The following is a 27175-nucleotide window of genomic DNA, read 5'->3' as shown; positions in this document are numbered from 1 at the left end:
TGGCTTTTGAAGGGACCAAAGAGGTGAATTAAATGGGGATATGACATGAATCGGCACGACTGCATTCTCCAAACTGAGTATGGCACTGATCTCTGCCATAACCTCTGGGACATGAGGACCGTTTCTACCATCATGGCCAAGATGGGAAGGGGCCAGTGTCAGCCTTCCACTTGGTCTTCCCCCATTATAATAGCTCTGCGAGCCAGATCTGGGTCACGACTCCGTTTATTACTAATACTTACCTCCATATGCCTCCCACTCTACTAGGAGGGCCAGAATGGTACTCTGGGTCCCCAGCATCAGCATTGATTCAAATCCTGCATCCAACAGTTATCAGAAGGTCTGAGTGCTGTTGGCCATTGGCAGTGATGTGCCGGTAAACATTTAACAACCAGCCCTCTGGAAAGGAGAGCTCTGATAGGTAGCATTTGCCCATTTCCATTGTGTAAATACACCACCAGGCCAATTTTAAGCTGCCAACCTGATGTCACTGAGCACAGGATTTGGAAGAGATGCAAAATTGCACATCTTTGTATAGTATTCCTACCATACAGACACAGCACAGACAATGGTTTCTTTTCCTGGGCTCCCATAGTATAGACCGAGTGGCTTAAAACAACAGAATTTATTATGTCACAGTTCTGGAAGCCAGAAGGCCAAAATCAAGGTATGGACAGGGCCATGTGCCCTCTGAAACCTGTAGGGGAGAATCCGTCCTTGCCCTTTCCCAGCTTTCCATATTTGCCGGCAGTCCTTGGCGTCCCTTGGATGTGTCGCTGCGATCTCTGTGTCTGTTGTCACGTGGCTATCTTCTCCCTGTTGTCCCTCCCTTTGTCTCTCTTCTTCTCTTCCTTATAAGGACTCCAGTCATGTTAGATTAGGCCCCACACTAATGACCTTACCTTAACTAATGACATCTGCAATGACCTATTTCCAAATAAGGTCACATTCTGAGGTACCAGGGCTTGGGACTTCAATATGTCTTTCTGGAGGACACAACTGAACTCATAACGCGTAAATACCTCAAGAGCATAGATAACAGTAAACTGTGGCAAAATAATCAGAATATGATTTTTGAGTATTAATTACCTGTGTTTTAATATAAGTTTAATTATAAGTTTATATTATTTAATTTTTTAAATGGCTTTGTTTAATGACCGACTTACAAAATTCCTAAAAATTTAACAATTGAGTCTCGTTAAAAAATTAACAATTAGTGCAAGCCGATTGCAGCACATCATGGTCATGGGTCCCTTCAGGGAAGGGCTGTGGAACCACTAAGGGACACACTTGCTGTGGCATCGTAGGGTCCTTCCTCACAGGGACCCGGACCCTCCTTCAATTTGAGATCTGAAAACTGACTCAGGTCTAGAATCTGGGCGAGGGAACATGACTTCTCTGGGCATCTGACTTCACCCCCAGGATCACACATCCTAGATTTTGTTGTTTGTAAATTAAGAAACGCCCTTGCTGGCTGCCCGTACATCTTGCCCTCAGAGCTTTTGTTCTACTAACTCTCCACTGCTCTCTGTGAGTCAGGCCCACAGGCTGCTAATCCAGTCGTCCTGCTCGTTGCAACAGTTCCATCCACCTTGCTTCTGAAATGTATGTCACCAAACTATTATTTAAGTGTCCTCTCACACCCATTTTTACCAGGGAGTCCAGGTTATAGAAGCATCCCTGCGATGGTTTGGTTTGTCCCGGCCAAAGCTCACGCTGAAGCTTGATGTGCAACATGGCAGTGTTGAGAGGCGGGGCCCAGTGGGAGGTGCTTAGGTCAAGGGGGTGGATCCCTCAGGAATAGATTAATGAGAGTGGGTTGTTCAAAAGAGCCGCTTCCTTGGTTTCAATCTTTTGCTTCCTCTCTTGCTGTGGGATCTCTTGACACACACTGGTTCCAGCTCTACTTTCTGCCATGCGTCGAAACAGCCTGAGGCTCTCCCCAGATGCAAATGCTCAATTTGGACTTCCCAGCCACCAGAATCAAGAGCCAACTGGACCTCTTTTCTGTATAAACTACCCAGTCTGAGGAATTCTGTTACAGCAGCATGAACAGACTAAGGCAATCGCCTATGTCAGCACTGGCTCAGGGAAGGAGCCACCTCTGAGTTTTTTTTTTTTTGTTTTTTTTTTTTTTTTTTTTTTGAGACAGAGTCTCACTCTGTTGCCCAGGCTAGAGTGAGTGCCGTGGCGTCAGCTTAGCTCACAGCAACCTCAAACTCCTGGGCTCAAGCGATCCTACTGCCTCAGCCTCCCGAGTAGCTGGGACTACAGGCATGCGCCACTATGCCCGGCTAATTTTTTTTCTATATATATATTTAGCTGTCTATATAATTTCTTTCTATTTTTAGTAGAGATGGGGTCTCGCTCTTGCTCAGGCTGGTCTCAAACTTCTGAGCTCAAACGATCCGCCCACCTCGGCCTCCCAGAGTGCTAGGATTACAGGCGTGAGCCACCGCGCCCGGCCTCACCTCTGAGTTTTTTGATGACACTGGGGCTCCCTTGTTGGTGTGTTCCCTGTCACTCTGGCGGCACCTCCCGGGCCACACGGCCAGGCGGGCTTCCAGCCTCCTGGAACATATCCACTCCTGCCTGGCCTCTGATCCTTGCGGTACTAGTTCTCCTGCTGTTTCCACTGGAGCGCAGGCCTTCACTTTGTCCAAGGATGTTAACCCCGTCGCCCCGGTTCCTTGCTTGAATGTTAAATCCATTATCCTGGGCAAATACTCCCGTATTGATGAACACTCCCTTATCCACTATGGATTGAGTCGTGCCCCCTTACTACCCTAAAATAAAGACTTGTAGAAGTCCTAACTCCCACGACCTCAGAATGTAACCTTATTGAAAGACATGGTCTTTACAGAGGTCATCAAATCAGATGAAGTCATTAGGGTGGGTCCTAATCCAAGATGACTGGTGTCCTTCTAAAAGGGGGAAAGAGGAACACAGACACACACACACACACAGGGAGAGGCCACATGAAGGTAGAGGCAGAGACTGGTAACACACAACTACAAGCACAGAGCTGCAAAGATTGCCTGCACGCCAGCAGGAGCTAGGAGGAGGCAAGGAGGGATTCTCTCCTACAGGTTGCAGAGAGAGATGGCCCTTCTGGCACCTTGATTTTGGACTTCTGGCTTCCAGAATTGTGTGACAATAAATATCTGCTGTTTTTAGCCACCAGTTTGTGGCACTTCATTACGGTAGCCCTAGGAAACGAACACACCAACTTCACCTTCTGTTTGCTCAAGCGCCCACAGGGTCTAGTCCCTTGATGTCCCTGATGGTACATATTACCACACACTGTGACATGCTTGGTGTCTGGTGTCTTGCTGATCTTGGCAGACCTGGCACACCCGTGGTTAAGTTTCGTGGGGATTCAGCCCCTGTCAGTGGTCCTCAGGCAGCAAACATCGTCCTAGTAGGCTAAAAAATGGGCTCCCATAAGAACACGAGGAAGGCACCACGGTGGGGGCAAGGTGACCACAGTGCAAGGCAACAGGGACTTTAGCCCACACTACGGTGAGCTCTGCAGCTGGGAAGGCCCTTCAGAGTTGTCCCAAACTGCAGCCAGGGACTCAGACTTTGGTATGTCTGTGTCAGGCCACCACCAGCCATGGGCAGTCCCCTGGGAGGGGGACTACGTTTGAGCCAAGGCAGTTTCCTGGGGTGCTGGCACTTCCCACGAGGGGTGCAGCCGGGAGCCAGGAGCAGCCAGCACCCCCAACAGCTGGGGGCCGGGCGTGGGGGTCCTGAAGAGGGATCTGGGGCCAGCGGAGCCGAATCCACCACCCGGCTGCAGCGTGGGAGCCTCGCCTGTGCACGGCCCTTCCCAGGTCTGGGCAGGGCCCTGTCATTGTGCTTACGTAGCCAGATATTTTCATAAAATTAGCAAAATGAAATCTTTTTCCATTCTCTTTCTTAAAATGAGCCCCTAAATTGTAGAAGTGCCGAGCCCCACTAATCCCAGTTCAGCCCGCACAAGCGAGGGCAACTTGAAGCAGAGACTCCACGCTGGGCAGAGTTTGCACAGGGGCTGGGCTGCTGTACCAGAGAGCCCCCAAGTCCAGTGGGCGCAACCACACAGTGCGATCCTCTGCCAGCTCCTCGTCCCACGGTGCATGGTCCCGCTGGCAGGACGGCCCTACTCAGCCATCCAGGGGTCCTGGGTCCTTCCAGCTTTGTGTGCCTCGGTCCCCTCGGTTGGCCTCCTTCACCTTTCTCAGGCACTGGACGTCACAGCAGCCTTGCCTGTGAGTCTTCTCAGAATGAAAGAAAATACACAGGACAAAGGAATCCAATTTTTTTGTAATGCAGTGATCAAAATATTTTTTCACACTGTGATATCGTAATTTATGTGCTTCTTCATTAATGCATTAAGTAAAAAAAAAATTGCGGCAGCTCGAATACCTACTGTGACTTAGAAGTAGAGACGAGCATGGAGGCTATTTCAAGATGCCCGCTAGGGAACAGTAGGGGGGGCTGGCCTTTCCTTACGCTCCGCTGTCTCGGCCTCACTGACTCTGTCCCCCACCTCCCACCCTGCCCTCTCCCTGGGTGGTCTCCCTACGCAGCCCCCCTCTAGGAGCCCAGGACCCTTCATGAAAATACTTCCAGGGTGTCCCCTCACTGCCCCCCACATTCGGGCAGGCTGCAGGCAGACAAGCCCCCACCTCCGCCCCGGCCCCGTCCGGGGACCTGTGGCTCCTCCTTGTGGGCTGAGGCTGCTATAGCCCCAGGATTGTCCCGTTTGGGAAGTCACCTTCCGGTAGGGGAGCACAGAGCCACGGGAGCCAGTTTCCCTTTCCCTGGGCTCACCTGCGTCACCTGGCCACGGCCCACTCCGGCGTCCCCAGCCTGGGGCTTCCCCGGGCGGCCAGCGCCAACCTCGGGCAGGTTTTCCTGCGTCACGGGACGGCCCTTCTGTCGGGGCCACGCGCTGCGCCGTGGAGCTCGGGCAGGAAGGATGTCGCCGACGGGGCTGGAAGTTCAGAAACGCTCGGACACAGAGCAGCAGGCTGAGACCCAAATGAGGGGACCCAGACCAGAGGCTGGACAAGGCTGGGTGGGCCCCTGGAGCAACCGGGCCAAGGAGGACCCTGCGTCCTCCTGGTCACAGAGGCTCAGGAACCGCAAATGAATCCAGGTGAGGTGAGGCCTTAAGGCAGCGAAGGACACCTCAGTGAGTCTCCCCGCTGCCCCTGCTGCTGGGGGCTGCCCTCCACCCCTCCCTCCTGGGTCACCGTGCTGGCTCCGCTGAAAGGGGGCCTCCACCCTTCCTTCCCGGGCTCCCCGGCCCCCGCAGCGGGCTGGCTCCAGCTCTGACTGCGAGGAGGTGCCGCTACCGTCCTCCTGGGAGTGAGCCTCCCCTCGCCCCTTCTCAGCCGTCCTGCCATCGCACTGCGTGCTCCACCTCCCACCCCTCCTGCTGGGGCTCACCTGTGCCCTTGCTCCCTAGGAAGGGTCCCTCTTGCCGAGGGACCGGGACCGAAGGTGTGGCTCCCGCCCCTTCCCCAGGCCCTGGAGCCTGAAGCAGCTGCAGGTGAGTCAGCAGAGGCAGGAGCAGCCCTGTCCTCCCCAGCCCCGCTCTTCTGGCTGCCTCCTTGGCCCTGTCACCTTCTGCTTCTGGCCTGTCCCTCTCTGTCCCCCACAACCTGTGCCTCCTTATCCCGCTACCTGACCACATTGGCTGTGCCCTCTCACCTGTCCCCCACCTGTCTTCTTCTCCTGTTCCTCTCTCCCGCCCCACCTGTTCTGTCTCACGTGGAATCTCTCCTGTCTCCTGCCTCCTTCCTCAGGTGTGGGAGCGCCCCCAGGCCCTGGTGGCTGAGCTGGGCCTGACACAGAAGGTCCTGGGGGCCGTGGCTAACTCGACCCTGGGGGACGTCCTGGACCAGCCCCTTAGCACCCTGCGCCACATCCAGTCCTAGCTCCAGGTCTGTGTGAGTGCTCAGCCCCGGGGTCCCCATGTCTCTGGGCTGTGACCCCCGCCCTCCCCCTGCGGCCAGGCCCTGCCTCACACCTGCCCCCTCTGCCCACAGGGTCCGGCTCCGCCCACTGCAGGCCCCAGGCCCCGGGGCCACCTCCAGCACTGGCTGGACCGGCTCCAGGAGGCCCCGAGGAAGGTGAGTGACCAGGAGGGGGACTGGTGTCCGGGACCTGGGGAAGGATTTTGGGTTCATGAATTAATGTCTTTCCCACGGGAGGCCCGAGGCTGCCTCAGCCCTCTGTCGTCTTAGACCTCTTCTGCCTCTTTATGAAGTGTGTCACTAGTGGAGACCCAAGTGCCTGCCCCTGCAACCTGTCTTAGCCTGTTTTCTGCTGATTATAACAGAACACCTGAAACCGAGCAGTTTATAAAGAAAAGGAATTTACTTATTGCGGTTATGGAGTCTGAGAAGTCTAAGGTCGAGGGCCTCATCTGGTGAGGGCCTTCCTGCTGGTGGGGACTCTGCAGAGGGTATACCACGGTGCGGGTGCCAAGCACACTAGCTCAGGTCTCTCTTCCCTGCCTCATAAAGCCACCAGTCTCACCCCCAGGACACCACATCAACCCAGAAATCCATTAGTCCATGAATGGATTGACCCGTGCAGCAGGGCAGTGCCTCCTGACCCAGTCACCTCTTAAAGGCCCCACCTTTCAATACTGCCACTTTTTTTTTTTTTTTTTTTTTTGAGATAGAGTCTCACTCTGTCACCCTGGGTAGAGTGCAGTGCCGTCATTGTAGCTCACAGCAGCCTCAAACTCCTGGGCTCAAGGGATCCTCCTGACTCAGCCTCCTGAGTAGCTGGGACTACAGGCACATACCACTATTCCTGGATAATTTTTCTATTTTTAATAGAGACAGCATCTCGCGTTTGCTCAGGCTGGTCTCGAACTCCTGAGCTCAAGCAATTCTCCCACCTCAGCCTTCCCAGAGTGCTAGGATTACAGGTGTGAGCCACCACGCCTGGCCAATACTGCCACATTGGGGACCGCGTTTCAACATGAGTTTTGGAGGGGACCAGCACTCAAACCATAGAACTGTCCCAGCCTCTTATTTATGTACCAACTACCTCCTGTATGTTATTGTCTCCAGACCTCTATTTGTTTGTGAAGCCCTCAGAAAACACTTGTTCTTGTGCTTTTCATACAATTCTTTTTTTTTTTTTTTTTTGAGACAGAGTCTTGCTCTCTTGCCCGGGCTAGAGTGAGTGCCGTGGCATCAGCCTAGCTCACAGCAACCTCAAACTCCTGGGCTTAAGCAATCCTTCTGCCTCAGCCTCCCAAGTAGCTGAGACTACAGGCATGCGCCACCATGCCCGGCTAGTTTTTCTATATATATATTTTTTAGCTGTCCATATAATTTCTTTCTATTTTTAGTAGAGATGAGGTATTGCTCTTGCTCAGGCTGGTTTCGAACTCCTGACCTCGAGCGATCCTCCCACCTCGGCTTCCCAGATTGCTAGGATTACAGGTGTGAGCCACCGCAGCCGGCCCTTCATACAATTCTTGACAATAAACTATGAGAAAAACAATTTGTGACATTGATCTTGTTTGGTTATGTGACTGTATAAATGATTGAACACCTGCCAGCATCCACGACTGCAGCTCTGTGTGTGTGTGTGTGTGTGTGTGAGAGAGAGAGAGAGAGAGAGAGAGAGAGGTGGGGTGGGGAATGGAAGACAGCATGAAAAAGAAAAAAAGAATGGACGAGGAGTGAAAAGATCACTGAGGATGATTTCTGCTACAAGTCATGAAAGATTTAATTGCAAGTGACTTAAACATCACAAGCAGTCCTTAGGCCAAATAATGAGATGTCTAGAGGGCAGCTGTGGCTGGGCCAGATCAGTGGACAATGGCATCACCATGGACCTCGGATCTGCACGTGCGCATGTGTTTCCAAGGACACGTGTCAAACTTGTATTTGCGGTTCATTCACCCATAACCTCCAGTGATTCTAAACCTGAGGTGACTCGTCAGGGTGGGGATCTCTTGGGAGGAAAATCACAGAGAGAGTTGTCATCAAGAAGTCACTTTTGATGACTTAGGTGGGTTAGAATTAATTTGATTGCAAGCAATAGAAACCCACTCAAGCTAGTTTAAAGTGAAAAGAGGAATGTAGTGTAAGGATAAAGGGTGTGTTAAAGAATCTACTAGAAAACATTTTGGCACTATCTCGTAAGGTTTAAGATGTGCAGATCCTATGAGCCAGAAATCCCACACCTAAGATACGTCAAGAGAAACTCTCGCGTGCACGCACTGGAGACCCATAGAGTACACGTGTGTTCTTTGTAGCATTGTTTGTAATAGGAAAAAATTGGAAACAACCCAAATAGCCACTAACAGAGGGAGAAATGAAATTGGGGCATAGAATAGTCCAGCAGGAAAGTGAATGAACTCTTTTTTTTTTTTTTAAGACAGAGTCTCGCTCTGTTGCCCAGGCTAGAGTGAGTGCCGTGGTGTCAGCCTAGCTCACAGCAACCTCAAACTCTTGGGCTTAAGCGATCCTCCTGCCTCAGCCTCCCGAGTAGCTGGGACTACAGGCATGTGCCACCATGCCCGGCTAATTTTTTCTATTAATATTTTTAGTTGTCCATATAATTTCTTTCTATTTTTAGTAAAGACAGGGTCTCACTCTTGCTCAGGCTGCTCTCGAACTCCTGACCTCAAGCGATCCACGCGCCTCGGCCTTCCAGAGTGCTAGGATTACAGGCGTGAGCCACCGCTCTGGGCCGTGAACTCTTGCACATTTCAACACGGATGTGTCTTAGAACTGCGGCAGCGGAGGCGAAGCACCATTTGGATCCCCCTTCAAAAAAGAACTCGCCACTCAGCTGCAAGCGGGGCAGTCCCTTCAGGGTCTGCCTCAGCCTTGCAGGGAAGCCATAGGCGACTACCGAACATGGCTACCAAGGTTAGGCCACATCGACCCAGCAGGAGGCTCCTCTAAGGGATAACCATTGCTCTGGAGCTCCCCATCGCATTGGTCAAGACTTTGTCACAAATGCATCATATCTGAGCCCTTCCCTGCCCAATCCCACCTCATCCCTTTCCTTTCCCGGATGTGTCCTAACTGTGTCCCAGTTTCAGGCTTTTCCTGCCAGCTTCTGCTTCCTGCCCCAGACAGTGTCCTTTCCCCAGACAGTGCCTACCAATCCACCTCTCACACTCCCAGCTCCATCTCGGCATCTAATTCTAACAGGTACAGGAACATAGTGTTGAGTTCAAACACCAAGCTACAGAAAGCTACATAGAATAAGATAACATTTTTGTAAGGTTCAACAACAATTAAACCACCCACTCAGGTGTGGTTAAGCCAAAGGGAAAATCAATAGAATGATAAACAAAACAGAACAAAAATTCACGGTGGTGGTTAGCTGGGGCGCCAGGTGAATGGAATCAGGGACGGCACATAGGTAGCTCCGATGGTATTATGGTGTTCTGTGTTTTAAGCTGAGTGATAGGTTTATAAATATCCATTTATCCTTAAGATGTATGACTCATGTGCATTTCAAATATTCTTTTGTGGTTCTCAAATATTTTTCCTCTATTGAATTAGTTTTGCACCTTTGTCATGAATCAGTTGAGTACATTTGTGTGGATGTGTTAAATATTTCTGGGTTTTCTATTGTGTTCATTGGTCTCTATGTCCCTCCCTCCACCAACACCACACTGTCAATTACTGGAGTGTGTACCAAGTCCCGAAATCAGGTAGGCTCATTCCTCCCACTTTGTTCTTCTTCAAAATGGTTTGAGCTATTCTAGTTCCTTTAGCTTTCCATGTAAATTCTAGAATAATCTTGTCTATATCTATAAGAAACTTTGCTGGAGTTTTAATAGGAATTGCATTCAACCTACCTATTAGCATGGAGAGAATCAATATCTTCACTGTGTTTAGTCCTCTAATCCAGGAACACAGTGTATCTCCCATTTTATTTAGGTCTCCTTTAATGTCTTTCATCAGGGTTTTGTAGGTTTCAGTGTATGAGTCCTGTACATTTTTTTTTATTTCACCTAAATGATTCCTTTTTTAGTGATTGTAAATGGTGCTGTATTTTTAATTGCTGTGTCCAAAACAGATCCTTTTCTGTTTTGTTCATTTCTGTGTCCCCGGCACACAGAACAGTGCCTGCCACACTAGGTGCTCACTAAACATCTGTTGACAGAATGAATGCATTCATTGTTAATATCTAGAAATGTAGTTAGTTTGGGTTTTGTTCGTTTGTTTTTAAAAAAATTTTTTTTTGAGACAGAGTCTAACTCTGTCACCCCAGGTAGAGTGCAGTGGTGTCATCATAGCTCACTGCAACCTCCAACTCTTGGGCTCAAGTGATCCCCCTGCCTCAGTCTCCCAAGTAGCTGGGACTATAGGCATGTGCCACCGCTCTCGGCTAAATTTTCTATTTTTGGTAGCAACCGGGTCTCGCTTTTGCTGGGGCTGGTCTTGACTCCTCAGCTCAAGCAATCCTCCTGCCTTGGCCTCCCAGAGTGCTAGGATTACAGGCATGAACCACTGCACCTGGCCAATAGTTGGTTTTTGTATGTTTGCCTTGTATCCTATAATCTTCTTGAACTCACTTATTAGTTCTGTAAGCATTTTTGTAGATTTATAATTGTCCCCAAGAAATGAATTCCTCACTTTGGAAGGGGAAAAATGTTTTGAATAATGCAGTCTAATACACCCTAAATTCACATCTCCAATTCTGATTTCAAGAAGGACAAATTAGCTTTATTCTTGTGCATATAAATCACCTTAAGTTCAGATCCAAAATGGACCACCTGATAAGCCAATAGCAGCAAAGACTCTTATCCTAACAGTTCCCTTGTCATCTTCTGAACTGTGATCCATAAAAGGAATCGGCCACTGGAAACTCCCCCACCAAGAAGAGCTAGTCTGGGTGTAGAGAAGGCAGCAACCCTGGGCCGCTCTCCATGGTTCTGAACACCATAGTCTGCTGGAGCAGAGTGGTCTAGTTCGCTTTCATCCCTGTGATCTTGATGAATGCCTGTGAACTTCTTCAGTACTGGGGTGTTTTTTGTTTTTATTTTTGTTTTTTTTTTTTTTTTTTTTTTGAGACAGAGTCTTGCTCTGTCACCCTGTCTAGAGTGCAGTGGTATCATCATAGCTCACTGCAACCTCAAATTCCTGAGCTCAAGCAATCCTCTTGCCTCAGACTCCCAAGTAGCTGGGACAACAGGTGCACGCCTGGCTAATTTTTCTATCTTTTGTAGAGATGGTTCTCTTTTTTGCTCAGGGTGATCTCAAACTCCTGGCCTCAAGCGATCTTCCTGCCTTGGCCTCCCAGAGTGCTAGGATTACAGGTGAGAGCCACTGCGCCCAGCTGATTCTCTTTTTTACCCATGAAATATTGGCACATCATGTATGGTTATAGAACAAATAGAGCCATCCTATTATATATAAAATGCAAATTTATTTATCAGGATTTATTTTGCTTAAATAATGGAAAATCCCAACTCAATTTGCGTAAAAATCAAGAATTTATAATCTCATATAAAAAGTGTGAGGACAAGATAGATCAGGTGTGGCTAATTCTGGAAATCACACCAGTGATATCAATAACTCAGATTCTTCCCATCTTTCAGCCTTGCCATCCTCCATGTTTCAGCCTCTTCCTCAAGTTAGGGGAGGATCGCTTGAGGTCAGGAGTTTGAGACTAGCCTGAACAAGAGCGAGACCCTGTCTCTACCAAAAATGGAAAAATTAGCCAGGCATGGTGGTGCATGCCTCTAGTCCCGCTACTCGAGAGGCTGAGGCAGGAAGATTGCTTGAGCCCAGGAGTTTGAGGTTGCTGTGAGCTATGATGATGCCACTGCACTCTACCTGGGGCGACAGAGTGAGACTCTGTCTCAAAAAAACAAATAAATAAATAAGCAATGTTGCTGGCTTTGATGAGGAGGGAAGGGGTCACAAGCTAAGGACTGCAAGTGGCCTCTAGACACTGGAAAATGTATGGAAATGGATTCTGCCCTAGAACCTCCAGAAAGGACACAGCCCTACCGACACCTTGATTTTAGCCCAGTGAGACCCCTTTCGAACTTCTAACCGCTAGAACTATAAGATAATAAATTTGTGTTGTTTTAAAGCACTAAGTTTGTAGCCATTTGTTATGGCAGCAATAGGAAACTAAAACACAACTGATCCAGGCTTGCTCTTGGAATCTTTCCCTATCTTTAAGGCCCCTGGTTAATGATAATCCAAACCAACACCTAAGATCAGGAAACACATTGTGTACTTTCCAGGTGCCTGAAAGAATCTCAGCCCACTGCGCTTGTCATCGGATGTGAGCCACGCAGCAGTCCTACAAAGGAAGTGTGAAGCCTTCAGTACAGATGTGGGAAAAGAAAAAAAGGTCAAGAACGATCAAGTGAACAATCTGCCTCAAATGTTAGCAAAAGAACAGCACACCAAACTCAAAGAAAGAAAGAAAGAATAAATAAATAAAGAATAAAGAGGCTGGGCGTGGTGGCTCACACCTGTAATCCTAGCACTCTGGGAGACCGAGGCGGGTGGATCATTTGAGCTCAGGAGTTTGAGACCAGCCTAAGCAAGAGTGAGACCCCATCTCTACTAAAAAAATTGAAAGAAATTAACCGGACAACTAAAAATATATAGCGATGGGGAGAGGGGATGGGGGTATAACTACATGATGAGTGCGATGCGCACTGTCTGGGGAATGGGTATGCTTTGGGGGGGATGGGCGGTACATGGGCAGCTTATGTAACCTGAACTTTTGTACCCTCATAATAAGCTGAAAAAAAATATATATATATATATAAAATTAGCTGGGCATGGTGGCACATGCCTGTAGTCCCAGCTACTTGGGAGGCTGAGGCAGGAGGATCGCTTGAGCCCAGGAGTTTGATGTTGCTGTGAGCTAGGCTGATGCCACGGCACTTTAGCCCGGGCAACAGATCGAGACTCTGGCTCAAAAAAAAAAAAAAAGAGTTTTTTTAAAAAAAGAAAGAATAAAGGAAGCAAGCATTGAAAGAAACAACAAAAACCAAACCCATAATGGAAACTAGCACTATTTATTATTATTAATGAAATAAGATCAAATAAGTTCGAATTAAAGAAAAAAACCCCAAATATACCACAGCGAGGCCCCATAAAGCCAAGTGTTAGTTATGGTTGGTAACTTGAAAAGACTAACAAAAGTGCTGCCGTTTAACTCAAAACTGATAAAGGAAAAAAGAGAATGTACCGATGACCAACATATGCAATAAGAAAAAGGAAGTCTCCCTGCAGATCTGAAAACTCCAGGAAGGTGTAACTAAGTTTCTGTGTGTATTATACGCACCTCACACACGAGGGAAACTGAATCTCAGAAAGGCTGGGTAACTGCCCAAGCTCACACAGCACGGAACCAGCAGAGTCAGGATTTGAACCTGGGCTCCAGGACCAGCTGGTTCACTTTCTGAGCTACGGCGCCACCTGTTGAGCGCTTCTGGGCTGTCCCTTCCCCAGCCCTGCTGCCAGTGAGACTCTGCCCCTCTCTGGGCGAGAGTCTCTCCGGCCAAAGCTGTTCTAGCCCTTAGGAGATTCAGATTCAGCGTCCTTCGCCTTCTGAATTTCATCTGAGTGTCTCTTTCACTCTCAACCGCCTTCCTGTGTCCCCTGCCCTTGCTTGCCTCTGAATTCCTGCCACCTCCTCCTGGTAGCAGGTTCCAAATTTGGGCTGTGTTCTTGCTTCCTCCGCCTCAGCGGGGACTGTCTGCAGAGAGCCTGTCTACTGAAACGATGGCCCATAGCAGCCTGGCATCACCTGGGGACTTGTAGGGAACGCAGGAGCTAAGCCCACTCACAGAGACTCAATCAACCTGGAGCTTAACAAGACCTCCCCTCCCTCCTCAGCCCCTGCAACCCCCACCCCACCCCACCCCCGTGATTCACAGCATTTTAAAGGTTGATACCTCTGGCCTGTGGGACCCAGGGAACCTTCAACACAAGGCACCTCCCTGCAGCAGTGTGCCTGAGAAAATGACATCAGCCATGCCCTGAAGTTAGATGACAATGGCTCTTCTGTCTGTGTTGGAGAAGATTCAAGTTCATTCCCGGCATTTGGGTTCCAGACATTTTATTAGGAGGCTCCACCTGGGACCCCAAGAGATGTTCCTTTTTCTAATTGCTAATGGAATGTTTTTGTAATCAGGAAAATTATATGGGATATACTTTTAAAGGATCTGAGCAAATTGAGGTATCAAAACAGAACATTCTAGATGTAATAAACCACCAGTGATGCATGAAGTCTTAGACCAAAGCCCTAACCCAGTGGTTCTCAAACTTGAGTGTGCAGTGGAAGTACCAGGAGGGCTTGTTAACCTCTCACTGTCGGGCACCACCCCTACAGTTTCAGAGTGGGGCTGGGGTGGGGCTGAGAATCTGAACTTCTAGCAAGTTCCTAGAGCATGCTGGTGCTGTTTGGCCCAGGGAGCACACTTTGAGAACCACTGCTTCCAAACCACACAGTTATGGCTGCTTTGGGGTTATACTGTCCCTTAAGAATAATATAGAAGTAATCCCACTCAGTGACACATCACCACACAATTGTAATGAGTTCTGATGTGAACCTAAGTAGTGATCTGAATATTTTTCTTTTCCCACATCTGTACTGAAGGCTTCACACTTCCTTTGTAGGACTGCTGCGTGGCTCACATCCGATGACAAGCGCAGTGGGCTGAGATTCTTTCAGGCACCTGGAAAGTACACAATGTGTTTCCTGATCTTAGGTGTTGGTTTGGATTATCATTAACCAGGGGCCTTAAAGATAGGGAAAGATTCCAAGAGCAAGCCTGGATCAGTTGTGTTTTAGTTTCCTATTGCTGCCATAACAAATGGCTACAAACTTAGTGCTTTAAAACAACACAAATTTATTATCTTATAGTTCTGGCGGTTAGAAGTTCGAAAGGGGTCTCACTGGGCTAAAATCAAGGTCTCCACAGGGATGGAGACACATAAGTGTAGCAGTCACCTAGAGCCCAGCCCACCCAGGAGGCCATGAGCTCCGATCCATATAGGGACATGGGCAGGGAGACCCTGATGGGGAGATGGAAACAAGGACACTGTACAGGACCCACTGGGGCACAGCACACAGCCAGCAGCCAACAGACTCGGTCTCAGGTGTGGGCACACTTTCAATCCACACGGGCGGCGGTGTAGGGACACCCTTCCCACAGTCAGCCACGGATGGCCACTGATTCTCACTGCTGAATCCTGGAGAGCTGCACACAAGAATGTAGACAATGTAGACACGTGCTTGATATCTGGTCCTGGAGAAACAGTGACAGATAGCCCTGTCCCCCGACGGGACCACACAGCCACCATCACAGACAAGCTCCCTGTCCTCCACCACTCCTGCCGCAAACCCCACAAAATCCCACAGGTGCAAAATCTCACGCACACATCTGACATGCTCATGAGAGCACACATGTGACACATACGTGTGACACACAGATGCTCACGCATGCTCACCTAGAAATAATTTCCTCACTGTTTATTAACACAAGCTAGACACAGAGTAGAAAAATAAGCATCTCCTTGTCACATCCTTTTTTTAATTTTTAAAAATTTATTTATTTATTTATGTATTTTTTGAGACGGAGTCTTGCTCTGTTGCCCAGGCTAGAGTGAGTGCCGTGGCGTCAGCCTAGCTCACAGCAACCTCACACTCCTGGGCTTAAGCGATCCTACTGCCTCAGCCTCCCGAGTAGCTGGGACTACTGCCATGCGCCACCATGCCCGGCTAATTTTTTCTATATATATTTTTAGTTGGCCAGATAATTTCTTTCTATTTTTAGTAGAGACGAGGTCTCGCTCTTGCTCAGGCTGGTCTCGAACTCCTGAGCTCCAGCGATCCACCCACCTCGGCCTCCCAGAGTGCTAGGATTACAGGCGTGAGCCACCGCGCCCGGCCACATCCTTTTTTTAAATGGAAGAACGTCCAGCCCTGGAGGAACCCATGCGCCCTTCAGAGAGTCAGATGATAAATCACTAATCCGAACACAATGTGAATAGAGTTCTAGCAGGGGCATCGCTAAGGACTCTGGGAATGCAGTGGGAAGAATGACAGATTTGTTTATTTTTAATACGGATATATTTTGATTTGTATAGTAGGAAATCTTTTCAGATCGCACAACCTTGATTCTACATTTTTCAGCAGATCCTAAAAAAGGAGATGGCTACACACATGAAATTGTCACTAGAAGAAAAAAATAAAGTGTTTGTCTCTATCAGGGTTGTATCCAAACATAAACATTATAGGTAGCACATAATTTAAATGAAAATGCTGTGTGTTGCATAAGTACATAAATAAATAAATAAATTTTTAAAAATTAAAAAAAGGATGTGACAAGGAGATGCTTATTTTTCTACTCTGTGTCTAGCTTGTGTTAATAAACAGTGAGGAAATTATTTCTAGGTGAGCATGCGTGAGCATCTGTGTGTCACACGTATGTGTCACATGTGTGCTCTCATGAGCATGTCAGATGTGTGCGTGAGATTTTGCACCTGTGGGATTTTGTGGGGTTTGTGGCAGGAGTGGTGGAGGACAGGGAGCTTGTCTGTGATGGTGGCTGTGTGGTCCCGTCGGGGGACAGGGCTATCTGTCACTGTTTCTCCAGGACCAGATATCAAGCACGTGTCTACATTGTCTACATTCTTGTGTGCAGCTCTCCAGGATTCAGCAGTGAGAATCAGTGGCCATCCGTGGCTGACTGTGGGAAGGGTGTCCCTACACCGCCGCCCGTGTGGATTGAAAGTGTGCCCACACCTGAGACCGAGTCTGTTGGCTGCTGGCTGTGTGCTGTGCCCCAGTGGGTCCTGTACAGTGTCCTTGTTTCCATCTCCCCATCAGGGTCTCCCTGCCCATGTCCCTATATGGATCGGAGCTCATGGCCTCCTGGGTGGGCTGGGCTCTAGGTGACTGCTACACTTATGTGTCTCCATCCCTGTGTCCCCCGTGGTACAGAGCCAGAGGGCAGGGACTCTGTGTCCCTGGGGTCAGGGAGGCCCTCTGGGAAGTTAGCAGCTGGAGAGTAGACTTCATGGGGTCATGACAGAAAAGGAGAACTAAGACCAAAGGCCAGGATCTCAGAGTCTTATGGGAACAGTCATAACAGCTTCCGTTTGCTGAGTCCCTGTCATGTGCTGGGCACTGTATTTCACGCTTTCGATATTAGCATTTATACTATTGTATTCATGCAATATTATATATTAAGTATTTAATTATATTTACAAATAACAATGATATGGATTGTTCATAACGTTTTGTGTTTTGCAAGTTACTTTATACAGAGACCACATTTTCTATTGCCCCAGTGAAGGTAGGAGGAAACTGAAGCTCAGAGAGGTAAGTTCACTTGCCCAAGGGCGCTCAGCAAGCAGGTGGTGGAGCCAAAATTTGAACCCACTTCCCAGTGTTTCCAGCCTGTGGATTTAACAATAGTCCTGTCCTGCCCAAGGTGGAGGACACAGAGTCTGAGGGGCATCAGTAGGGAGGAGGGTTGGCTGAGTGACCATGGATGACAGCAGACTGTTGGTGTTATGGCGTTGTGATGGTTTATGTTTATTGAGCCTTTACTATGTGCCAGGCACTGCGCTAAGGGTTGTCGTAATAATAATGATGGCAAATGCTCATATGGCACTTACCAAGGGTGGCCCCTACTGTTATATGGATTAATTCATTTACTGCTTATACTCTGCAGTAGATACCATTAGTGCCTTCATGGGGCCTTGAGGTGCGATCTTGTGCACAAGCTCATGGGGGAGCTGGGAATTGGACCCAGGCTCCATCGGCTGTTCTCCTAACCTGCACACACCTTCCAGCATCCCTTGTAATCGTCACCACAACCCTATGGTATAGGAAGGAATACTGTCCATTTTATACATCAGAAAACTGAGGCCCAGACTTGCACTTGCTCACAGAGCCACTGAACCCTCGCCTGTCTGGGCAGTACGTCTACACTCTTGACCCCGTTCTTGTCTGGCAGGAGGCCAAGGATTCCAAAGAGCCTCAGGTGGCCTTGGCCAGGCTCCCAGATGTCCACGTCTCTGTCCAGCCCTGGGGTCCCCACCTCCCTCCCCTTTCTGTGCTGTTCCTTAGTGTTCCCTTTGGCTTTTTAGTTTCTGCTTGCTGAGTGGTAAGAGCTCATTTTATTATTAATATCTGAATTGAGTCCATTTTCCCTAGATGGGTTGGGTTTTGTTGTTGTTGTTTTGTTTTGTTTTTTGCCGTTTTTTTTTAATTTTTAAAATTTTATACAGCTCCACAGGGCCACCATTTATTTTATATTGTAGATTAATGATTTCTAACCTTAGTTAAGAAAGTCTCCTGGCTCTTGGAGTGGGAGTGGCAGATCTTCCCTCCCTCTCCCCCTCTTGGGCCTGTCCTTAGTGTGTGTGTGGCGGGGGAGTGATTTCTTTTTGTCAGTTTGTAAGCACTCTTTACATATTATAGCTATTAACTTTATGCTGTCCAAAATGTTGCAAAATTTTCCCCAAGCCTTTTGTACATTGTCTTGAAAATGTTTTAAAGTGTTATGCAAATAAATCTGTCCTGTATTTCACAGATTCTGGATTTTCAACCTTGGCTGGTGGGAGGAGGCTCCCTCCCTCCCCCTCCTCCCCACCCACCGGCCTCTCCTTATCTCCAGCTTCTCCTTTTCCAGGGTCCTGCCTCCCAAGGAGGGAGCTGCCCAGCCTCCTCCAGCCTCCCCTTATTTAGAAGGGGGGTTGTTCTACTCCTTGTCGATTTTTAAGAGCCCTTCCTACTTACCCACGCACCCCATGCCGCTCTCCGCACTGCAAATGACTCGTCCTCAATCCTGTCCATTGACTTTCTTTATAATGTTGTTATTTAACATCTTAAGGTGCTAAGTTATTTTTGTTATTGTTGTTTGTGTTTTTTTGGGTGGTTTTTTTTTTTTTTTTTTTTTTTTTTGAGACAGAGTGTCACTCTGTCGCCCTGGCTAGAGTGCAGTGGTGTCATCATAGCTCACTGCAACCTCAGCCTCCTGGGCTCAAGCAATCCTCCTGCCCCAGCCTCCGGAGTAGCTGGGACTACAGGTTCGCGCCACTGCACACGGCTAATTTTTTTTTTCTTTCTATTTTTAGTAGAGAGGGGGTCTCGCTCTTGCTCGGGCTGCTCTCCAACTCCTGAGCTCAAGCGAGCCTCTTGCCTCGGCCTCCCGGGGTGCCAGGATGACAGGCGTGAGCCACCGCACCGGCCAGGTACTAAGTTTTGTGCAGACTCGTCCACCCTGTACTCCCCGGTTGCGGGTTTCTGGCCCGCGTTAGGCAGGTCATCCGGCTCCCGGGGGGCTCCCGGGGGACGGGGCGCCTTCCCCTCCCCTCCCGGAGTCCTTATCTCGCAGCTTCTCCCTTCCCACGGGGCAGGCGCTTAAAAGCGCGCGGGGTCGCCATGTCCCCGCGGTGCCCGCTGCTGCTGGCCTTGGCCCTGGCGGCCGTCCCCTGGGCGCCTGCCCCGCGCGACCTCAAGAAGACAGGACGCGCAGTTGCGCCAAGCTCTACGACAATAGCGACCCCGACTACGTCAACTGCTGCGCGGGCGCCGAACTGTCGCTGGAGCGGGCGCCGCCTCCTCGCTCGGGGTGGCCCCGCGCTGCGAGCTCACCGCGTGGTCCCTCCGCGGCAAGAGCCGCAAGACGCGCAGTTCTCGTCCCGCGCCTACCCGCGCCTGGAGGAGCACCGCCGCGGCGTCTGCGGGGATGGTCCAGCACCATCTCCGCGCTCTACTGCAGGTGCCCGCCCGTCCCCAGGCCCCCGCTCACCTCCGCTAAGAACCGCCCCCCCGCCCCGGACCCACCACCCCTGAGCTCCCTAGAAGCAGCCCTGGAGGCCCCCAGCTCAGACCCCGCACCCAAACCAGGTCCTCCTCCTCCGCACCCCCAGCGCCCAGCCCCACCCCACCTGCAGCCGCTGCCCCTCCAGCCTCTCAGCACTGGCTCTGGGCTCCCCAGGCTCGGACGCTGACTGAAGCCCCCAGCCTCCTTTCTGGGAGCAGCCGCCCCACTTCCTGAATCCCCACCTGGCTGCACCCCCAGCTGCACCCCCAGGGAAGCTAACTCTGGGCATGGGGGCTCAGCAACCCCCTTACCTCGGAGCCCCCAGAACCAAAGTCATCCCCCGCCCGGATCATGAGATCTGAAAGCTCCCGGACCCAACTCTGGGATTTCCAGACTCTAAAACCGACCCAGAACTCAAGATCCCAGACTCAATTCTAGGACCAGCCTGGCCTTCATGTTCCCCACCCACCTGGACCCTCCAGATCAGCCTCTAAAACCAGTGCCGCAGCCCCCAGACCCAACCCTGGAGGCCCTGAGCCCACGCTGCACTCATATCCAAGCTCATAGGCCCTGGACCGTAGATCCAGCTGTGGCACCCCCAAAACCCATCCCAGCTGTTCCTGTCCCCCAAGAGCTCCAAGCCCCAAACTCTCCCAGCCCAAGACCCCCAGCTTCTGAACTTGGAGCCTCAGTTTGAGATTCCCCAGCCCCTGACCCAGCCTCAGGCTTCTAGAACCCACCACACCTGGATCTCCGAGCTCCTGGCATCCCCTGATGGGAAATTTTTATCATGTTGCAGGTGCTCCTGAGGCTTTGGAGTTCCCACACCTGTAACCTCCACACGGCGCCGAGCCCCTCGCCTGGCCTGTCCCTGGGGTCTGCTGCAGGTCCCAATACCCAAGAGGAGTAGCTTTCTGCCTGCCCCACCACCTTTCCTGAAACACAGCCCTTGTGAAGTTGTTCCCGTCTGCCATCCGCTTGTACTTGGGACCCAAGTCCACCCAGGACCAGGTGCAATGGGGGAGAGAGCAGGGTGGTCAGGCCTGGGTCAGCCCATACCTAGGACAATGCTGTGGATGGGGACACACCATAGATTCCGACGCAGTTTTAGGCGCATACAAGACACGCATCCCCAGGACACAGGTGTGGCATGTGCAGGGACGGCTGGCTGATTGTTCAGTGTTGAAATGCTTCCCACCCTTTCTTGTAAACAACCCTTCCCTGAGCTGTTCTAGTGTCCCTGGGGCCTCCAGACACCCTCTGATTCCTGCATGGGACAGCAGGGGGCCTTGTAGGACTTTGCCCCAGGCGAGGGCCAGGGGCCCTACAGTGATCTGGCTGCAGCCCAAGACGCATACAGGTGTCAAATACTTTCAATGACCCCTGCCCCACACAGGAAGGTCACTTTAGTTCAGATTTGTCTATTTCTGTTCCGTTCCGGTTGCAATATATGCCCCCACCCCCCTCACAAGAGAGGGACATTGATGGATACCTGGGTTCAGGGGCACTGGGGGCACTGGAGAAGAGACACAGAGGGTCCTGGGAGGAGAGGTGTGGGGACAGCTCTGGGGGAATGACAACTGGGAGCAGCTGGAGGCAGGAGAGGGATTAGGGGAGATTCTGTGAGTCCAGAGAGATGGGAGAAGAGTGAAGTGGAGACGCTGAGAGTCCATGCACTGGGGATGCGTGAGGAGACCAGAGCCAAGGTTGAGGCAAAAGGTGCACAGGTTTTAAAGGTGCTGGAGGGTCAAGGCCAGAGGGTGTGCGGGTGGGATAGGAACCGAGAGAAGCTCTCTGGAGCAGAAACCGGGACGCGCTCAGCATCCTTGGGCACGTGTATTTATTCGTTGGCTCAGCAGAGATTTACTGAGCACCTGCTATGTGCCGGGCACCGGGTTTGCAGGGAGCGGCCCCTGCCCTCGTGGGGCTCGGGGAGTGCAGGGGAAATGCCAAAGAGTTGGACGCTCAAGGACGCGTGAAGATCAGAAGCCCAGGGCCGGGCAGGATTGAGGGGCCGAGGAGGTGGCGTGAGGGGCTGTGCGGGAGCTAAGGGACAGGGCGGAGCTAAGGGACAGGGCGGAGCTAAGGGACAGGACGGAGCTAAGGGACAGGACGGAGCTAAGGGACAGGGCGGAGCTAAGGTCGGGCGGTGCTGTGGGGTCAGGACAGGCACGGGCTCAGCCAGTCACTCCCTGAGCTGCACGGACACGGAGGAGTCGGTGACCCTTGTCCTTTGCAGGCCGCCGGGCACCATGCGGTTCTTGGTCTTGTGCAGGAAGTGGATGAAGCGCACGCCAGAGCCATAGTGGCGGAACACGTGGGACACCTGTGCGGCAGCGGGGTTAGGGAGAGGTCCTTATCAGGGACCCACACCTGCTCCCCCCACCCCCGAGGTCTTGGGAGACAACACATGTCTGGGGGTGGGGACTGGGACAGGGAGTCTCACCTGCACCCAGCGGCCAGGGGGGCCTCTGCCAGAGGTCCGCGGTGCCACGTGGTGCTGCGCGATGACCGTGCGGCGGTCCGCTGCCAGCAGCCACACGTGCAGCTCATAGACGCAGGCGTCAAGCCGGCTGTCCTCGAACCTGGAGGTGGGGTCCAGGCCTTTAGTTGCCACCGTGGTCTCAACAACCCAGCCCCAACCTCTGGCCCCATTCCCCGTTCAACAGACACTCACTGGCGCCCACTCTGTGCACAGCCCTGGGCTGGGTGGTGCGGGCAACACAGCAGTGACCAAGAGAGCCCCACAGCCTGGCCCCGTGGGATTCATAGTCCAGCGAGGGAGGCAGACATGTCACCTTGCAGTGACAGCCAGAAATGGCCAGGGCCGGGATGGGGGGACACGGGCAGAGGGGTTGGGGGATGAGGGGGCACAGGTACAGGGGTCAGGGAGGATGGGGGCACAGGGCACTGGAGCGAATGCACCTGACCCAGCGGGGGGCAGTCAGGGAAGGCTTCCTGGCAGAGCCATGTGCCAATGACTCCTGTAAGCAGGAATTAGTCCTGGGAACAGAGGGGGTGACGGGCATCCAAGGGGAAGGGAACAGCCTCAGCAAACCTCAAAGGTGTAAGAGACCTGGCACATTTCAACACCTGAAAGACCCAGAGAGAAGGGGCCGGAGTGGAGGCAGAGCTGGACCCTGCAGCGCCAGGGGGGTCTCGGGGCCCGGGGAGCTCTGGGGAGCCCTGCGGGACAGAGGGCCCGACCTGGCGGGGTGGGGCACGCACCAGTCCATGACCGTGATGTCCGGCTGCTCGTCGTCGAGCAGCTCCTCCCACAGGCCCTCGGCCAGAAGGTCCACACACTGCTGCTTCACCGTCCAGCTGCGAATAGGGGGCGGGAGCGGTGGGGTCCGGATCCGCTGGGATCCTTGGAGGTCCCCCGGGTCAGCCTGGCTCCGGGGAGCAGGGAGCCCTGGTCTTGGTGCTCTCAGAGATAGCAGGAGCCCCCCACACAGGGGCCCCCAGCACTCTACAGCCTCGGCTCCCATGAGCCCCTCTGAGGGTGATGCGCTCTGAAGCCCGTGTTGCAGATGAGGAAACAGGCCCAAGATGGAGACTTAGGAGAGTAAAACTCAGTGGGAAGCAACTTGGCGGGGGGGGGGGGGGGGGGGGTAGGGGGGAGTGAGGGGGAGGGGAATACACCAACCTAATGGGCACCATGAACACTATTTGGGTGACAGGCGCACCTACAGCCAGGACTCAAGCATTACAAAAACGATCTATGTGACGTAAAACATGTGCACTCCCTGAATATTTTGAAAGAAAGCCAAAAAAAAAAAAAAAAAAAGACAATGGAGACTTGCCCAAGGTCAAGCCGCAAAGAAGTGGCAGAACCAGGATCCAAACCTGGGCGTGTGTGACCCTGAGTGCCGGGTTACACCGCCTCATCCGCCGTGCAGAGGCAGGGCTTGGGTTGGTGGAGGACAAGTGGTAGCCTGCGTGGCTCTTCCCCTCCCGGGGAAAGAGGCTGAAAATCATAACAGCAGTAACAATAATGGCTGCTGTTTGCTGAGCAGCTGCTGTGTGCCAGCCCCGCTCAGCCGGACTCTGTGTGTTTCACAAGCATCCTCTCCCGTGACTAACCCTGTTTACAGAGCAGGAAACCGGGTCCCACTGTGACACACAGGCCACACTGGCCCTGGCGACTCACCTTAGGTCCTTCTGGAGCATTTCAGTTCTAATGTGCCATCCTTGAAAATTGCCTGGCAGGTGGAGGGGCAAAGCGTTGGAACACCCCATCCTGGAGGCCAGCCCCCACCCTGAGCTCCCCGCCCCCGAGCGCTCACCCAGAGTCTCCAGGGGTCGCTGGGTGGGACCGGTAGGGGGCGCTGGCTCATAAATGTTGATGCCTGCAATGCACAGGTGAGGGGCCCTCAGGCCAGCGCCCAGACCCCACCCACCCCCACTCCCTCCCCGCAGGGCTGCACTGGAAGGGCCGCAACCTGTGCCGAGCCAGAGCAGTGGGGCGGGGGTGAGTGAGTCAGGGCCCCGGGGAGAGAACCGGGAGAACGTCCTCGGGGGTGGGGACCGATGCCGCCAGGGGGTAAGGGGGGTTGTAGTGAGATGAGACAGAGGGACAAAAAGAGGGACTCAGCAAAAGTGACAGAAACACAGGCAGGAGCCGGTGAGAAGGAGAGAGAGATGCAGGGAGAGACGGAGATGTATGACATAGAGACAGAGGTACAACGGAGATGCAAGGTGGGACACAGAGACGCAGGGAGACAGGCACAATGACAGAAAAGGAGAGAGAGAGGGATGCAGAGAAATGAAGAGATAGAGACGGAGAGACAAGGAAACAGAGACGGACAGATGAAGAGACAGAGGGTCTGGGTGGTGCCTGCAGAGTGCTCCAGGCACCTTCAGGGTTGGGCGAGCGCAGCAGGTTGCGGTAGAGCGGCCGCCGCAGGAGGAGCACCTTCCAGGTGAGGCTCGGGGGCAGCTCCAGGCCCCTGCCCAGCGGCCCCCACTCCTCCAGCAGCAGTTGCCGGGCGTAGGCCTCGGACGGCTCGAGCTGGGGGAGCACGGGGGTCCCTGGGGCCGCGGGTGACGTCGGCAAGGGCAGAGGTGGCGAGGATGGCAGTGGGGGCGGCGACGGTGGTGAGGGCGGCAGCTTCTGGGGGCTCGCTGGCCCGTCAGCCTCCATCCGGCCACCGAGAGAGCGTTTGTCCGGCACCTCCGCCATCCGTAGCTGGGTCTGAGCGACTGTCCCGGGTTTTGCAGGGCTCGGGGTTAACTGGGAGCAGGAAGGGGCAGGGTGCCCGAGATGGCATTTAAGAGAGGGGAGTGTTAGGGGGAGGATCTGGGCTCTCGGGTCCTCCTCCCTCAAACTCCGGAGCCCGGGCCCCCACCCCTCCTCCCGCAGACCCCTCTTTAGGTCCCCAGCCCCCTCTTTAGGTCCCCAGACTTCCTCCCTCAAATTTCCTGGGGCGGCTGAGGACCCAGGCTGCTGCCCGGCTCTGCGCTCTGCAATGAGGCCCAACCCCCTCGCTCAGGTCGGGCAGGACTGAGAAGTCGGTTAATGAAGACCTCTCCTCCCTCCCCCTTCTCACTCTGGGGGGCATCGGAGGGGTGGAGAGGGGAGGTCCTGCCTCTGCCACTTCCTCCTCTGCCCTCACCTAGGACACCCCTTCGGGACCCCGACATTTTCTGTCCTAGAAACCAAGGTGAGGAGAGCAGAGAGAGACCTGGAAGCAGAGATGGGGAGCCCCAGAGATGGGGGGCCCCAGGGAGGCAGGGAGATAGCAGTCGCCCCAGCTGGGCTTCTGGGTGCCTGCACCCCTTCCTGGGCGGGGGCAGGTGGGCTGCCGGAGCCTCCTCCCTCAGAGGTCGTGGGGAGGCTGGAGTGGGGGGTGGGGCAATGGGGGCAGGAGGTGCGGAGGAGGTGGGGTGGCAGAGGAACCTGTAGGGCCAGATGCCCACGGCCACTTCCTGCCCATGGCCACATCCTTCACCTGACCTAGGTAAGCGCGGGCACTGAGCTGCGCCCAGATTGTCAATGTGTGCCACAGCGATGCTTTCTGGGTCCGTCCCAAGGTAGTTCCACCCTCCTAACAACGATGAGGAGGTGGGCGCCGCTACGATCAGCCTTTTACAGGGAAAGGGAAAGAATCAGCACACGTGTGTGTGTGTGTAGCTGTGCGTGCTGGCCCCACGTGCTCCGGTACAGGTCTTACCCACAGCAACGCTGTGCCCATTTTACGGATGTGGAAACAGAGGCCACCCTCCCAGGCCTTGTCTCATTCTGTCCCAGATACCACCACAAGCTCCCAAGGGCACTTCCTGCCCCCACATGCTCAGGCACTCCGTGACAATGCGCAGGTAATTGAGGGCTGCCTGCGTGCCAGGTGTTTTGCTAAGTCCATCAGGCAGAGTGATTAATTCCATCTCCGCATCCACCCCGGGAAGTAGACACCATCGTCGTGCCCATTTCGCAGATGAGGAAACAGAGAGGAGCAGAGAGGTCTAGTAACTCACCCAAGGTTGCACAGGAGGCACATGGCGAGTGGGACACACTCACATGGAGTCTCGGGTAAGATACGCAGGGACACAGATTCAATCGCTCCCGGGAAGACTGACTCACACAGAAGCAGACCGGAGCTGGTGGTTACATTTACTGAAGGTCCGTCTTGAACTCGTCAAACCTCACAGCCCTGCCGAGGTGGGAGCAGGTAATAGCGTCTCCACTACAGACCAGGGGACTAAGGCAAGCCGGGACTGAGCCATGGCGGTGGGGCAGGGGGACCCTGGGGAGGGGGCAAACCAACTCACGCACGTGAGGTGTAGCCCCACTGCACCCGGAGGTCCCCAGCAGATTCCCAGACAAACACTGGCAGAGCCCACAACACACCACCAGAGATGGCCCGGCCGCCGCAAGCACGCAAACCCACGCCGAACTGGCCGCCCGCCCACCTGTCTCGGACCCATCACCGCCATGGGGGGGAGGAGGGGTGTCTGGTGCGTGCAGCCAGAGCTGCTCCCAGGTCGGAATCCAGGGCGGGGCGGGGCCGGGAGGAGCCAGAGGAGAGCGGGAAGGAGGGCGGTGAGCAGGCTGCAGAGCGGGGGTGACGCCCTCCTCTGCCGCCCCCCACCTGGCCGTGGTTTTCACATCATCTCTTCTGGGTGCCTCACCCACAGGAGTTCCACTCCTCCACACAAACACACACACACACACACACACACACGACAGCCAGAGGGGTTGTACTGAAGCCTAAACTCAACCAGGTACTCCCCCACCTAAACCTTCCATGACTCCCCAGTGCCCTCCCTCAGGAGAAGATCCCAGCTCTTTCACCAGCATTCAAGGGCCTGGTTTCTGGTCCCTGCCTCTATGACCTGTTCTCTCCTGTTGGCATCTTTTTTTTTGAAACA

The 27175-nt window shown here is 52.8% G+C and overlaps 2 protein-coding genes across 2 annotated transcripts; one reads left to right on the top strand and one right to left on the bottom strand.

Moving 5' to 3' along the window:
- The first annotated feature begins 19419 nt into the window (after positions 1-19419).
- On the top strand, positions 19420-19991 carry SYCN (syncollin). Its single transcript, XM_069456886.1, is given in 5 exon segments — positions 19420-19468; positions 19471-19584; positions 19587-19664; positions 19667-19723; positions 19726-19991. Coding segments are annotated over 5 exon segments (564 nt in total).
- A 1998-nt stretch (positions 19992-21989) lies between these two features.
- Positions 21990-24989, bottom strand: NCCRP1 (NCCRP1, F-box associated domain containing). Its single transcript, XM_069456885.1, has 6 exons — positions 24665-24989; positions 24094-24156; positions 23958-24009; positions 23033-23128; positions 22251-22389; positions 21990-22130 (listed from the first exon to the last, which is right to left on the bottom strand). Exons 1-6 carry the CDS (start codon positions 24987-24989, stop codon positions 21990-21992), a joined length of 816 nt encoding a protein of 271 aa, XP_069312986.1.
- Positions 24990-27175: the final 2186 nt, after the last annotated feature.

This window comes from Eulemur rufifrons, chromosome 24 (assembly GCF_041146395.1).
Source record: "Eulemur rufifrons isolate Redbay chromosome 24, OSU_ERuf_1, whole genome shotgun sequence".
Lineage (NCBI taxonomy): Eukaryota > Metazoa > Chordata > Mammalia > Primates > Lemuridae > Eulemur > Eulemur rufifrons.
Note: the sequence above shows the minus strand (reverse complement) of the source record. Positions and strands in the feature narration are given on the sequence as shown.